The 17,195-nt window shown below is 37.1% G+C and overlaps 1 protein-coding gene across 5 annotated transcripts in view; it reads right to left on the bottom strand.

Moving 5' to 3' along the window:
* The window catches only part of kcnab2b (potassium voltage-gated channel subfamily A regulatory beta subunit 2b), a 101,048-nt gene that overhangs the window by 54,372 nt on the left and 29,481 nt on the right, over positions 1–17,195 (bottom strand). For 2 of the 5 annotated variants that reach the window (XM_053482465.1, XM_053482466.1), the window contains exon 1: positions 7,120–7,615. The exons of the other annotated variants lie outside the window; for them this stretch is intronic. In XM_053482465.1, coding sequence (XP_053338440.1) covers positions 7,120–7,328 — 209 coding nt within the window. In that variant the 5' untranslated portion in view covers positions 7,329–7,615. Of the gene's footprint in view, positions 1–7,119; positions 7,616–17,195 lie in introns of those variants that run through there. 5 annotated transcript variants of the gene reach the window in all.

The raw sequence follows: 17,195 nt of genomic DNA, 5'->3' as shown, positions 1-17,195 counted from the left end.
CACAACTGGCCTATGGCACATACAGTAACAACACAAATAGCATTCACTGTCTAGGCAAAAGAGCAACTGTGTAAGAATGGCTGTCCAATCTGAAAATATAAACTGTGTCTAGACATACCTTTATTATGACTGACCTACTTACATGAATGGCCTGTACTGTATTTCACTAGTACTATAATGTGATCCAGTATAACAACGTATATGATCAATAATTCAGTGTGACTTAAATGCCTTCCTGTATCCTTGCTTCATCCATTAGCCTTGACTGTATAGCTCAAAAGCTTAATGGTAGTAAACTAGTTAAAACTCAATTTAAAGATCCATTTACACTTAGGTGTTTAAACATTATCTCTACCACTTAAATGTTAAATGTTCTGAGAGCCATGAACCTAACAGAGCTACTCTTGTGCATCAACGGTGTCTAATCTTTTGCACTTACTGTATGGAGGCAAATGTCTGAATACATTAATCCATGCAAAGCCGATACAAATTTAATTAGTTTTATAACTTTTATATATACAGCATGCATATACTATACCTGATAATGCAAACTGCTTTATACAATTTTAAATGATCAAACTATATTTATATTAACTATATTATATACTGTATTGACAAAATAAACTTACTGTTCAAGAATTTACCTTGCCTTAGCCTTTATTTATGTGGCTTGAGTTTTAATGCTATAAGATAAAGAATTAGATGTTTGTTTATTATTCTTTTTAGTGTATCTGCTTAATACCGCAAGTGTACATTATTCAATCTACTTAAAGATTTTCTTCAACTGCCGTTCTAATAACAAGAGTTATCTTAAACGTCTAAAAAATAAGGTCAGCTGAATATACATGAATGAATATACTAAATGACCAGGTTTTTCCATTAATGGATTGTTTCCTCCTTGGTGAAACAAGAATAATTCAAATGAAAAGGGCAGGAATTATCAGGCAGAAATCAAGAGTGGTTTGGGAAGCATCAGACATAACTTTCACACGTGGATTGGTCAACATAATGTCTAGACCTTAACCCCATTGAGAAGTGCCCTCGGCTTTAAATGTTGTGAATGTTGATTCTTACACATTCCAACATTTTCTTTTGTTTCTGTAAAGCTGCTTCGTGACATTGACTATTGTTAAAAGCACTATACAGGAAAAATTAAATTGAATTGAATTGAAGTGAATCTTCGGGATGTGCTGGAGAAGGCTTTATGCAGTAGTCTGTCTCTCCCATCATCAATACATGGTCTTGGAGAGAAATAAATGTGACTCTGGACTAAAATAAATGTTGTGACATTGCTTAAGCTACCATTGTCATACTGTAACAATGCTGTGACATTCCTTAAGCTAACAATGCTATGGCTATAACGAAGACAAAAGATTGACCAACAAAATATGACAATACAGAGTGTGTGACCTTTTTTGGCTGGGCAGTGTATCATCATACTTGACCTCTCGCCAAGCTTTGACAAGGTCAGTCATGAGAATTTCCTGCACAATTTTACACACTAAAAAATTAGTAGGCGGTGATCTGCTTCTTATTGTACCTGGACATATGATCAGGGGGATTCACATCCCCAAGACTCTCCACTGGTCTTCTGAAAGTCTCAATCATCGCAGGCATCTCAATTCTAGCAAGATTGAGTTGTTACTGCAAATATTTTAGGAGATTCATCATCTGTCATGATGTTGAATTAAACTTGGGAGTAATTTCAAACAACTGTCCTTTGTATTAACCTGACTTATAAAGGGACCGCATTATGGCTTATAGAGACTCTGGCTCCGTTGTTCTGGATTCCTGAAACAACCAGATTTAAAACACTTGTCTACAGATCCAAAAATCCCCACCTATCAGAGTCCCCTATCATAGTCCCCACCTATCAGAGGGCACTTATGAAACCCTGCTCTGCAAAGTGTATTAATGCTGGCTATGAAAAAAAAGTGTCAGAACACACAATAGATTGCAGCTTGTTGTGTTTGGGGCTGCGTAGCTGCTGACCCGTCTGAGTGCCCATGCTGACCCCTGTCTACTACAGACAGCACCTACAATAGGCACATCAGCAGCAAATGTTAGTGGAGCAATGGCAGAATGTTGCCATTCTGATAAATCTAATTTTCTTTTCATCATGTGCACAACCAGGTGTATTTGGATCACTCGTCTGGGGAAGAGATGATACCAGGAGGTCTATGATGAAAACAGTTTGATAATCTGGGCAATGTTCTACTGGAAAACACTGGGTCATGGCCTATATTCCCATGGATATAGTTTTGACACATACAACAATACCCGAAAGTATTCCATCTCTTGACAATGATATTCCCTTCAGCAGAATAATACACCCTGCTGTTTGTTTTGTACACTGCAGTTTGTTTTGGAATGGTTTGAACACAACAAGGTGTTCAAGGTATTACTCTACTCCAGTCGAGCACCTGTGTGTTGTGCTGGACAAACAAGTCCAATCCATGGAGGGCCTGCGTTGCAACTTACAGGACTTAACAGATCTGCTGCTACCATCATGGGACCTACACAATATTAGACAAAAGATATTAATGTTATAATCGATTGGTGTATTGTACTAGCTCCTGCAAGTTGCTCTGGATAAGGGTATCTGCCAAGTTTGTAAACTCTCATTTGCTGCATCAGTGCACTCACAGAACACACTTACATAGATAACTTTGTGCTTCATGCTATCCATATGATTTATTACTACTCATGACGGGGCTGAGTGTATTGTATGAATAATTCTCTAGTGGAGGATTTATTTTACATACAAACAATGCAATAAGGCTGTTTTTTCTGATGGAACAGAAAACCAGTGGGAAATCTATTCTTTTCTTAAGGGTAGCCCTGTTAAAAGCTGGGAGATGCAGATACTGTAGCTAAACACTGTCAACTATGTACTGTAGGTTTAGATGAAAGATAACAACACAATTGTGTTTTAGACCTGGGACCACTCCACATGAAATCAATCAGAATTTTAAAGCCAGGAGACAAATTGGTCTCTGAGAGTGAACAAATCTAATATTTCATCTGAAAGCTCAACAACAGGTCTTGTTCCTCACACACACATTGTGTCACATGCCACCGAATATGTCTGCATATGGTGCATTCCCTTAGCTGGGCGTAAAGAGCAAGAAGTACAATTAATGTAAAAAAGACATGCTCGTGTTCAACCATCTGAAATTATATAGTAATGTATGGAGGTTATATACAGCATCTATCTGTCTACTCTTCATAGTTATAGCAAACTGAATTAAACTGAACTAAACTGAATTAAATTAAATCACAGTAGCAAAAATACAGTATAAATAGCTTTTATTAAAAAAAAAAGTTTATATTCTTTTTCCAATTGACCAGGTCAGACTTGTTTACTCACTCAGACGACATATTATCATGATACCCATGTGCCGATTTAATTAATGCGATTCTGTAATATCACGATTTTATAAATATATTGATTTTAAAAAAAATCCAATTTCATTACAAATTTAAGACCTTGAATTAAAAAAGAAATTGTCATAACTTAAATGTTTTATAACCTAAAAATAAATAAAAATCAGCAAAGACCATGGCATTAAAAGGTGTGTCCAGACTTTTGACTGGTAGTGTACAGTATACGCATAGTTTTCTGACTTCTTATGCTCAGTTATCCTTTATGTAGTTTTGGCCTTTGCCATTATATCCATTCCAGATTTTCTTCAATTTAATTATTTTGGGGAGTTACATTACAGAGACATATAGGTATGTGACCCTGAAGAATCAGGAATAATGTACAGTATGGCTTTTGTCCTCACTAGCTCCAGTGCAAAAGATCCGTAATCATTCATGCATGGCACAGCTGCCTGCTGCCTTGTTCCTATTTGTGAGTAAGTGTGACAGAATTCCCCAGGGCATAAAGGGTTTTCTGTTTCAGTGATTTCTCGAAATGCATGTTTTTTTTTTTATTATTATTGTTTTTTAACTGTATAAGAGGTTTTATTCCACACACACCATGATGTTCAGCTAAATCTTATAGGATAAGGCACAGACTAGGAAAGTGGTAAGCGTTGGTAACCCTATACGCTGGACAGGGCCTCAGAACACTGTTACTCATTAGATAACAGTTTAAGTGTAGCAGTTCTTTACGAGTGTTTTCCGAGAACCCCTACCTGTGGTGGGTCAAGAACGGCACTGCATCCGCTCCATATAGCATAATGTCATGTTGAACAACAGGTTGAAGTATCGAAATCAATCAGGTTTACAGATCAGATTTTACAAACATATGTAGACCTAATTCAGTTTAATAAAAATATTGTTATATCTGACCATAAGTTGTTGTAGGTCCAAGTGTTTGTTCGAAATGTGGTAGTTTAGAAGTGGCTTTTATTTTAGCCAATAAAGCCAAAGAAGCATGCATAAAACCTTTTTTTTTTTTTTATAAAAAAAGTATAATTTCCAGAATCATGTTTCTGCCTGAGTATTCTGAGACTTTTACAGTATGTATCCAGGCCAACTGTGTCAACTGTCAGGGCATTGGGCATTCGGGAAGTTTAGCTCAGTATACTGGCAAATTATGTGCAAGTAGGCTAGACATTAATTATGCAAACATCTATTGCTGCTTAATGACAAATTAATTGATACTATTGTGTACTATAATGTACCTATAGCAAAACATTTTCTACAATTTTGTTCCTCTCTGCTCAATTGTGAATTGGTCCTTGCACTGAGAATGTAAGGGATTTTTGTGTAAAAGACCCCTTACACATTATCTTCACTGCAGTCTTCACCAGAGGGCTTATAGAGCAATCTCATGGGCACTCTTTTGAAGACCTAAATAAGAAATGGGACTTCCTATAGCCCTGCAGGGAATGCACAAACAAGGACCCTTAAAACCACAAGTGCCCTAATTGGGGCAGGCCTTCTGACTCTGCCAATTTTCCCTTGCCTGGAAGCACCTATGCAATACATCCAGCATATGTTTTTTACGTTTATGTAGGGGATGGAAAAAAACATACGTTTCGAATTAATCTTGTACTGTAGCTTGTGAGTAATGAAAAACATAATGCAGAGAGGATTATGATTATTCCAATTCCAGGAATTCTTAAAGATCAAGTCAACGTAGATTTTTGTTGTTGTTGTTTATTGCTATACAGTATCTACAGAATGCCATATGTGACAGATATACCAGACAGGTATCTTTCTCAGCCTTAGAACTAATTAGTATCAAAACAATCTGGTTAGCTATTGCTTATTCAACATTTCCCTAGTATATTAAACCAACACTCTTAAATGCATCATGTCACTCATTAGAGTATTGTTATTACACTAGGACTAATAAAGTTGAGTGTTATTGAGATGAGTGTCCCCGGTTATAATGCACAGTCACTTATTTTATAAAAACCTAAGGAAATCAGAAATTGACTAAATCTGTTTTGCTTCAGCTTAAATATATCACAATACCTCCTGCCTTCTTACTACATTATTTAATCTCCATCAAACTCCTGGTCTGATAAATTCACTCGCTGAATTCAACTCTTTCTGCTCTAGCACTCAAAAATAATTGATTTTTGTCAACCAGACTGTAATGAATGAATCCATGTTCACTGCTGGTCAATCAGATTAAAGTGCCTCTATAAAAAAAGTGGAAGACAAGAACCACAGGCATTTTACACATTTATTTATAACTCATATGTTCTCACTCTGTATATACTATGTATTTACCCAATTTTCTTTCTAGTTCTACTCCTTTCATCCCTTCTCTCCCTTTTTATTACAGCTAGAGGTGGGAGGCAAAAAAGCAAGGGGCTTCTGATCATTAATTCATTCATTCCACAGTTGGAAAGAGGGAGCACTGCAGGGTGCATTTGCTTGCCTAGGTGTTTCACTGACACACACCAATCAAAAAGAGAGTGTGTGGGGGAAGCTTTCACAGGGCATAATTTCTAATCTCATTGGCAGTTTAGGATGGAGAGGTGTGACTGCATCCCCAAGAGGGATTTTATTTCAAACTGAAACAGACATTGGTTGAATATACTGCATGCTCTACCCATGCATGATTTTGTGCATGTGAATAAAGGTCATTTATTTAAACATGCACACAGTGGGGCAGAGAGATATAGTCATGTTTGCAAAGGGAAGACATTCTATTCTGATGAGGCTCGTGTGTCATCTGATCTGACCAGACGCTACAATTTCAGATTCTTATGCATGTAATATTTAATACAACGGTTGACAAGACGATCAAAAAAGCTACCTTAACCTTAGCTGACTTAAAAGTAGATTAAATATCCCTACATTTCTTACAGTAATAAATAGCTTTGAAGTACAGTACAATGGTGACAATAGATACTTGCATTAAAGGTTGCAAAATAAATGAATGCACAGATTTAAAAGCTAAAGTGAAAATCCACAAGAATTATTCATAGATGCAATCTGAATGCTAAATACTTTATAATATGACATTGAAAGCTAAAATTTAACACTTAATTGAAGTTGAAAGACAGCAATTATGTAATGTTTAATTGAATTTGAAAGTATGGAAGACAAAAGCCATTTGGAATAGCAGTCCAGGGTTAGACTACCTTTTAAAGAAAAGACTGGTGTTCAGTTACAGATTATGTTCCTACGTTCCTACAAAGTTCTTCTGATGTGCTATTAGCCAAATTACAGAACGGAAAAATGAGTAAGGAGTAGATGTCATTTGAGAATAGCACACTGTACACATTTTCCCCCTTTTTTAAGTCCAAGGATAAAAAAAACACATGTTGGTGGATGATCTCCTAAACCTTGATTTTTGTTGTTGTTGTTTTTTGTCTTATGCAATAGGAGATTATCAAATTATTACACCATAAAAAGACGGGTTCTTGTTGCTAGGGGTTAAGTTTATTCTCTTGTGTTTTCATAATGTACAGTACATTTTAAAATATTATATAGGGAAGCAACTTTTTTTCCTCTGTCTGTCAAGCATCTAGAGCTATTAATTTCTTTGATTATTTTTAGCATGTGTGGTATAAATCATAAAATTATAATTATTTTAAAAACAACAAAAAACCATAAGGTTTAAAACTAATATCTGCCAGACACAACACAATGTCCGTCCTCTCAGTTTACAGATAATACATATTGAGTGCATGTGATTTCTCTTACCTATACTTCATGCCGTTCCGGACACTGTGCTCACTGGAAGAAGGCAGGTTCTGCACAGAGAGCTGGCCCAGGCTGCGTGCCACCATGGCCACAGTGCGAAACTTATTCTTGGTGCCCAGGTTGGGGCTACCGGCATTCTGCCGATTCAACCGATCCTCAGTGCTACGGCTTACAGCCCGGTGGTCCGTACACACAAAAGAGACCTGCATGGTGCCGGTAAAATACAATGAGGAGGCTTAATGCAATGAGGCAGCTTTTAAGATGCCCTGAAATCTTCTTACAGCAGGTACTAAGGGGGTTTCCCCTTTAAAAATGAAGTATTGTTTCCTCAAATAATTCCTGTCCTTGTTAGCCGAGAAGCTGACAGAAGCTGATGTAGAGATAGTAGACAGAAATAATGGCTCTCCAGGAGGCAGGCATGACCCGGTACTCTTTACAAAAGATCAGCATTGGTTAGAAGAGATGTCACAGTGTGTGCATGAAGGGAGTGCCTCTGAGCATGTGCTGGAGACTGATCACATCGGAAGAAACTCCTCATCCTACCACGTCATGCTCCGACTCTCCACGCTCCGCTGAGCTCTCGCTACAAAGTCAGGCTACTTTGATCCTCTTCGTTCTGCTCTTTTCTACACTCTACTCCCACTCTCCCCAGTGGATCTTGGGCTGTATTTTTCCCACTCTTTTTTCCACTCTTACTTCCTCATACTGTTCATTCCTTATTCCTCATTGCTGATCAGTAATAGAAGTTGAAAGAGACAGAGAGTAAAAAAAAAAGCTCACAAGAGCAGATGGCTAGAGAGACCAAGAGAGTGGGAAGGAATGAGCTCCATCTATGCTTTGAGATCTGCTAGCATCTAATATTCCACCCTGCTTATACATTACAGACTACAGTACACAGAGAGGTCACACACATACACACGGTGTGACAGCACAACAGAGAAGCAGAATTATGTATAGTGTAAAGAGAAGATATAGTATAAATGGTTTTAAAAATCACTTTAGGTAACCATGTGTGGCAGATGAAACGAATTATGAATAAAACAGCAGGCAAGAGACCATGCAGCCTCACCTGAATTAAAATTCACCTCAAATGAGAAGGAATAGCTAATGTAAGCCCTTATATCTCTTATCCATCTTCACTAACTCTTCTCATTACAATCCAAACTCTTACACATCAAACCTCTTCATGAACTGCAGCTGTATGGATACTAAAATTAAATATTCACTGATTCAGTATTTCGCTAAAAGTTACAGTATATATAACAGGGTTTAATTAGTAGTATGTATGCATACAACTTATTAAAATTTTAAATTATGCCCATAACCATATTCAGTATCAACTGTAAGCTTTACAAAGGGTAAAAAAAAAAAAAAGAAAAAAAAGCCGGCATGAACTCAGCTCTCTTTGAGGGTACAGCATGCTGTGTTTTTTTTGATGAAACATGGACTTTTATGGCATCCAGACACAACAGACCAAATTCAGTGAGAGAAAAACAGGACAGGGCCATTCTTCTAAATTTAGCAGCACTCTATTCACCCAGGGAACATTAAAAGAAGGAAACTGTAGCTGGGAAACTACAACTTATAAAAACTAAATTAATTATAAATACATTTTTTGTAGAATTTACATAGCCCCAATTTTGCATCTACAGTATAACCTACTATTATTAGTAGTAGTAGTTTGTGTAGTAAAAGAAATAAAATAAATAGGTTTGATTATATTGTTACGATAACACCTGTCAAGGGGTGTTATACATTAGAAGAAACATGAATTTTGAATGTTTTGAGAAAAAAAAAAAGCATTTAATTAATTTTGACAAAGTGCCAAATTTTGATGGCTGGACAACTGGGTCAGAGCATCTTTAAAACATCTTGTGGGGTGTTCACAGTATAAAATGGCTATGGCTGGGCTTCACTGATTGAAAAAAAAAATTAATTACATTAAATTTAATAGAAAAGTGTCAGAAAGCATCGTGCATTGCAGCTTAGCTACTGTACATACTGGCCAGAGTGCAATCTGAAGTGGAATCTCTGCTGTTGGACCTCATACTTCTAAGATTTGATGTGTTGTGAGTTCTGCTTTTCTTCTCACCACATCTGTAAAGAGTGCTTATTTGAGTAACTATTGACTTCCATAGTCAGCCCAGTCTGGTCATTCTCCTATGATCCCTTATATCAACAAGGTGTTTCATCCTCCTTTTTTTTAGTTAGTTTGTTTGTTTGTTTTGTTCCTTCAACATTCCTCTTTTCTAAGAAAAATATTAATTAATAAGCTCTTCTGGCATTACTAACAAAACCGCAGGCAGAGTTACAGAGATTATATTTTTTATATTTGGTCCATATCAGCATTTTATTATTATTATTATTATTATTATTATTATTATTATTATTATTATGGGCAGATTAGGTAACTGCATGTTATATATTTACTAATATTTACTAATATTGAATGACATGAGGTAAAGCAACAGATCAAAACTTGATTATACTCACAAGATATGTAAAGTTTTCCACACTAAATGATTTTGAAATATTTTGTCTTAAATTGTAAAACATATTTTGTCAGCTAGGCAATTGTTAACTGGCATTTCTGACAAAATGTGTTGATTGTGTTAAATTTTCTGTTCATACATTGTTACTACCCCGGACGTAAAAGGAATTTACTGTGTATATAGAATAAACAACTTTGAAACAGTGCATAATTCATCTAATATATACCGTATAAAAAATTATTTAAAAAAAATTTTCTGTACAGTATGTAACATGTACTGTATGTGCCCCAATGTTCTGACACACAGTGATTCCGGCACTCACAACTCCCACTGTTCCTCCAGAGCAGGCTAAAAAGGCCAGCGCTCTTTGTCCTGCACTTCATCTACCCTGAGGATGAGAGACGTGATTCCACAGTCCTAGATGAAAGAGAGAGGAGTTTCTTATACAAAGAAGGAAGTTGACTCACACTGAGGTGTGCTACAGATTCAAAATCAATGTGACACCCAGCAGGATTTGGGTAGATGGGGGATAGTCTTTCATCACCAAACAAGCACAAGTGCTTTAAATCCGTCAGTTACAGATGTCAGTGGAGAGAACTCTTCAATAGAATAGAAGTAGAAAAACTCAGGGAAAGTCATGTATTCTGGATCAGTTGCAGGAGTCAAACGGTACATACTGTACAGAAAGACATTTAATTAATGACTTGCAGTAGCCCAGTGTGAATACGACCAGTGACTGCACAAGCACCTGTGAGAGGTGTCCGGAACAGAAATAGCTAGATGGTCCTGATGTGAATGTGAAACAAGCATGATAAGCCATGTAACCAATTTGAGGATCTAGAACAGAAGCAAGAAATGCACATTAAGCACACTTTATAAAGCATATTACTCTAGTACACTCCAGGATCATGAAAATATTTACATTTGTTCTATCTGAGTCATAAGATAGAAAATGCATATGATTTAAAGGCCTGGGGGCTGAATAAACTTCAGATGTTGTACTCCAGTACATAGTTTTCCCTCCTACTTTGCAAAAGTGTTTAAGGCTTGTTTACAAAAAGCACTAAATTGCAAAATCCTTGAAAAAAAATGAGGGAAAGACAAATCTATATGAGTGGTGTCCCATGTGACTGCTAAACTCCAGTACATATACTGTACGATGGAATTATGTTTATATACTTCATTTTGACTTTGTGTATATGAAACATATTTTCTTTTTTTTAACGTTTCTTGTTAGCTAATGTAACTTTTAAAATGACCAATTTATTGAGGTATAGAGAAAAAATTAATAATTCATAATTTCAGAGCCTGGAATTAAACATCGCTTAAAGTACATCGATTGAGCAACGTACGTAACATTAGTATTAAACAGATAACAGACAAAGCAATTACATATGAACATTTTATACATCATTTTACTGTAAGAGCTACTGTACACTCTATGAATTAAATTGATGCAGCATGAAATACTTGAACTTTCTACTAGAGAATTGAGTAATATGGAAAGAGGAGGTGTGCAACTACTCAACAGAACCCTCCACAATGATCATGAAAATGATACACACTTCAGCATAATAGTGTTTTTTGTTTTCCCTGTCTCCACTCAGACTACCCAGTGCCATTGCAGCCATTGATAAACAAGAGAAATGCTCCCCTGGATCTATAATTTAGACCAGTCTACACATGCTTAGAAACCTAGTCGACTGCACCATTCTTAGCGTCAGCATAATGTCATTTCCATCATATCATTAAGCAGTGGCTTCATGTTTATTGTTTTTAGGCTGACCCTTTTTTAAAAGGGTTTTTAAATCCTATGTTTTCCCACATCCATATTAAGAGTTACATTCCAGAAAGCATGCGTGTGCAGAGGCATGTCTTATGTGTTCTCAGTGGTGTGGAATGGAAACAGGATGTTGCTCGAGAATAATGTAAAAAAAAAAAAGGTAAGCCACTAGTCAAGGTGCTAAATGGTGATTTAAGGTTGTTAAGTAGGTTAAACATGTAGTTTTTTATCTTGAACAGAAGTATATTGCTATTTGTTTACATGCCAGCATACACATGTGACACAACTCAGAATATGAATTACATAAATTATATGATTGTCCAAATTAGTCCAAATGAGAGCTTGGCACACTTTCGGTTCTTTCATCAGATTCACGAAGTAGTCGCCTGGAATGGTTGCAATTCACTGGTGTACCTTAACAGGAGTTCATTGGAAACATGCATTTGGTTCATCTGACCTTCATTTCATACAAATCACAGCATTTTACAGCAACATGCCATCCCATCTGCTTTGTACTTAGTGGGACCATCTTCTGTTACCTTTAGGTAAGAGCTATTTGTCCACTAAAGAGATAATGGAGTACTGTATCAGATGACCTAGCCTCCACAATCATGTGATCTAAATCCAGTTCTGATGGTTTGGGATGTGTTGGACTGGAGAGTGAAGGAAAAGCAGAAAACAAATATTCAACACCTCTGGGAACTCCTTTAAGATTGTGGGAAATACATTCCAAGTCATTTTTGCGGCATTTGTCAGGCACCGTTATCCAGAGTGACTTACATTTTTTTTTTTATTAGACATCTGAGGGTTAAGGGCCTTGCTCATGGGCCCAACAGTGGCAACTTGGTGGGTGTGCGGTTTAACCCTGGTATTTTCCAAACTGTAGTCCAATACCTTCACCACTGAGGTATCCCCAGTAAATAGGGCGGCTTTCAAAAATCCTTTTTTTTTTCTTTTTTATCAAATTACAAAATGCAAAGCAAGCCCACAGAAAAAAACCAAGCAGGTGCTAATGATCATTAATTTCATATGTGGGTTGAAATACAGTAATTTACTAAAACAGAAAAAGCTATGTAGGAGGCTTAGAACTGTGTGAGAAACAAGCCAAACTCTGCTACTAAGGTGAGTTTGTGGGAGACAATTTTTATGTTTCAGGTCATACACCATGGCAGGCCTGACCACAGCATCAAGATAAAGGGTAGTTATACTGCATCAGCAAGGTCTCTGCCAGGCAATTATTTCAAAGCAGACTGAGGTTTCAAAAATGTGCTGTTTAAGCTATTTTGAAGAAGCACAAAGAAATGGGCAATATTTAGTACTGTAGACACAGTGGTTGGCCAAGGAAACTTAATGCAGCATATGATATCATGCTTGCTGCCCTTCAACATCAGAAGATGTCCAGCAGTGCCATTAGCAAAGAATTGGCAGAAACCAGTGCTACCTAGCTATACAATCATCTCCTGTCCAAAGTAGTCTGAGCAAAAAGCCATACTGCTGACATGAAAACTAGGCTAAGCAACTCAACTTTGCACAAAAGCATAGACACTGGGATACAGAATAATGACAACGGGTGCTTTGGACTAATGAGTCAAAAAATTGGGCTGGAGAGCAGTACAGTAATGGATACAAAATTGATCTGATTCACACCAGTAAATCTATAGCCAATTGTCTGAAAAATAAAAGAATGATGGTTTTGAATTGGCCTAGTCAAAGTCCAGCTCTCAACCCAAAAGAAAAGCTGTGGCACGATTTTACTCGTTTTGTAACGATTTTAAGTAAAGAAGAATGGACCAAAATGGCACGGAAGACTGAGTAAGTCATACAGAAAATGGTTACTTTAAGTTATTGTTGCTAAAGGTGAATCTACAAGCTATTGAGTCATGTTAAATTAATAATGGCATGGTGAAAAAAAGATTTATCCAGTATCTAGCTCCGAAGAGAAGTAAACAGACAAATTTTAGGCAAATTTTTTGGGACATTCATGAACCGAGGTTCCACTGTATTCCTTATTTGGTATCACATAATAAAATTTTCTGTTTTAAGCAATTCGCCTATTAGATACAGCACACATCAAGCATAGATCAGAACAAAAGTAGTCCAGGATTTATAGCAAGGTATATATTTATAACAAGTTTATAATAATAATAATAATTTTTTAGTGACTAAAAAAAACACAACTGATTTTCATATATTAATATGCCAAGTTAAAGAAAAATACTTGCATGCCAGAAAAGAAACCAACACATTAGATAAGTGACCACTTGAAGTAAGCTGCTGGATTTTGCATGAGAAAGAGAGTTAGAGCCAGAATGACTTTTAACCCATAAAAAAATCAAGGATTCTGGTCATTAGGAACGGTAACATGTCCTTCAAGTACAATATGGTCATACAGATTATGAGAAAAAGAGTCAAAGCCAGAATGACTTTTAAGCCAAATAAAATTTAGAAGTCTGGTCATACTACAATCTGGTCATACAGACGAGATCATCCCCTCCAATGAACAATCCTATTAAGTATCTGGGAAAGTAGTATGACAACTCATTAAGGAACCACAACAACGGTCATAGCATTGAGAAGCAAAGAGAAGGTTGGCTTAAAAATATAGATCAATTAGGACTCCCGGGAAAGTTCAAAGCATGGCTCCTTCAATATACCCTGCTCCCCAGACTGATGTGGTTGATGCCAGTGTATGAGGGTCTACTTACAGCAGTGGAAGGTGTAAAACGTAAGATCAACCCATACCTCATAAGGTGGCTAGGAATCCCCCAGGCCTTACATCAGGCTTCCCTGGTTCAGGAGTTTTAATTAGTAAAGTGCAGAGTGCCCATGACCTTCAAGGACTCAAAAGACAACAAGATCAGAGAGGCTGGAATAAAAACCAGGTCAGGATGGAAGTGGGAGGCCTCAGCAACTCTGGCCCTAGCAGAAGGAAACCTAGAGCTCAAAGACATCATTGTCTTTTGCATGCATGGAAAGGAAAGGCCTGGGAATTACCCACTTCCAGAAGTGGGGGAAAGCCAACCCTGTGAAAAGAAGAGCAGAGGAAGGCAAAGGTTGTGGAGCTAGGAAGGCAAAGGTTGTGGAGCTAGGATCTCAGGGGGCCTGGACAAGGTGGAATCTCCCAAATAACAAGGTGACATGGGCTGATGTATGGAGGCTCGAGCCATACCGAATCTTCTTCTTGCTTAGGCCCATCTATGACACCCTTCCAACCACTGTGAACCTTCCCAGATGGGACCCAACATCCAAGTTCTGCGGACAATAGGAAATGATGGCACACGTCTTGACAGGATGTAAGACCAGGGCAGATACGGATGGCACCATGAAGTACAGTCAAGTACTGACTGTGCTAGCTGACATCCTAGAGCAGAAGTGGACCAGAAAATGTCAACATAAGAGCAAGCTGCCACCAGGTATACCATTCATCAAGGAGAGGACAAGCCTGGTGGCCTTGTCCTTTCCTTGATGAATGGCTTCAGTTCCCAGATGTCAACCGCACTACCTTAAGACCTGACATGGTCCTTTTCTCCATGGAAGGAAAGAATATTATTTCAGTGGAGCTTACAGTGCCATATTCTGGATTGAGTGGGGCTAAGAGAAAGAGCTATGCAAAGACTGGGAAGGCAGCAGAGAGAGCATCTTGTTGGATGGAGGGGCAGGGGGGAGGAGTTGAGCTGGCAGGCATAAGTAGTGGCCAACCACCACTGCTGACCTGCCAACAGGAGAGTGTTATGGTTCAACGGTCAAAACACTCCAGGATAACTGGTAACCATCTGACACAACCTCCTGGCTATAGGCTCCAGTCATATTGCATTGGTGCAAAATGACTGAAGGAGAAGCATCCAAGGATGTATACTATTACTGAGCTTTCTAGCTTTTTTTTCTGGAAGACATCTTGCATTATAGATATTACTGATATTATATTTGCATGTGCTGAAGACATTTGCACTTTTGCACAGTATTCTGTGTGTGTGTGTGTGTGTGTGTGTGTGTGTGTGTGTGTATAGCTGGTTATGTAAGTGCCCTAAGGATTGGGAGCTCTTGCTGTACAATAGTGGTCGCTATGCTACAGATCTGCTATGAACTCTGTAATGTCAAGAAAAATGTACAGCAGTGTATGTACCATTTTAGCATTAGTTTTTCAAGCTCATATGTACTAAACGATATATATATATATATATATATATATATATATATATATATATATATATTGCATTTCCAGTAGATTGCTTTAGAATGTACAGTGTTTATTTAACCTTTGTTTCATTCACTTTCAGTCAGTGCAGAACATAGAACTACTGTACATGGGTTTGTATATGACAAGATATCTTAAACCATGTGCAATTTCTTGATGGATAGTGGTTTTTCAAATGTACTCCATAATCCAAAAACAGTTCTATAAAAACAAAAAGGCTGTTTAGATGTCAAGTAAGCTCTTTTATGTGGGTCTACAGATCACATCACAGAGTGGAACAATCCCCTGTCTGCCAGCGTTTTAAACACCTCTGCATTTAATACGCCAAAACCTGTTTATTTCCTTTGACTGGAAAATAAAGGTGCAGAAAACAAACCTCCACAGCCTTTCAGTTAATCTACTTAATATTTTTTGTAGTAAAATGTAGTAAAAAATTTTTACTTATATTTTTTTACTTAAAATGTATATGTAATTACACATACCCGATTTCAGTACTGATACCACTAATAGTTGTAAAATAGTATTATTCCACTTATATTGACTTTTAACCTAATTAATGCAAACAGCAAACATAATGAATCTAACAGAGTCAGTAAACAAATATTGACAAATCCATCAGATGGCTGTACGAATGTTCTGATTTACAATATGCAGTCTTGCATACATCTCTACTTTTACATGAAAGTCAAGTAAAGATTGATGTGCAAGCTGGGAATGTTACTGAATATCCATTGAGGTGCAAACATAAAACTTTGCAATGCTTAAGAAATACTAATCTTGTCATGATACCTTATCTTATATAGTATATCCCATTAGTGGTTTAAGTATCACAGACAGGAGCTTCTACAGACAGAAAATAAGTGAAGTACTAAAAGCACTTAGAGATTCTATTGCAGGTATCCTAGACAGCAAGTATCCAAACAGGACACAGTTATGCCATATCAACTTTACACTACTGCTTAAAAGTTTGGGATCACTTTCTAACTCCATGGTCTTTTCTGATGTTCATTTCATTTCTACATCATAAAAACAATGCTGAAGGCATCCAAAATATGCAATAATCTCCTTTGAACAGTTGATATTGAGATGTGTCTGCTACATATGCTCTGTAAAGCCTTCATAATGGCTCTAATCTGAGGTGTTGTTTGTTAATTGATGATTTCTGAGGTTAGGGTTAAGTCTAAATGAATTTCTCATTTGCAGCAGAGGAAAGTTTTGGTCTTGCTTTCCTGGGATTGTCATCAATGAGAGCCAGTTTTATCATGGTGCTTGATGGGTTTTGCCAATGCACTTGACAATACTGTTCTTGCAAGAACTATTCCAGAAAGGCTGACTTCTGTATCTTGAAATAACACACCAAAATGCATGCAGATGGGCTATCACACATGTGAGGATAGACTGAAAAAGTTGTGTTAATAAATGAGCTAGCCTTGTTTATACACATATTTGTCCATTTTTATATTGCCTTAGACTGTATAATCTACTGCCCCAATGCATAACCACTGCAGTAAAAAGACAGCCCAGTTTTTCTGACAAGGCAATGAGAGTGGTGACAAAAAGGACAGCTGGCTTGCCTGTGAATGAATCATCTATGAAATAAAAATTC

This window comes from Clarias gariepinus, chromosome 22 (genome assembly GCF_024256425.1).
Source record: "Clarias gariepinus isolate MV-2021 ecotype Netherlands chromosome 22, CGAR_prim_01v2, whole genome shotgun sequence".
Taxonomy (NCBI): Eukaryota; Metazoa; Chordata; class Actinopteri; order Siluriformes; family Clariidae; genus Clarias; species Clarias gariepinus.
The sequence above is the reverse complement of the archived record's forward strand: the minus strand, read 5'-3'. Positions and strand labels throughout refer to the sequence as shown.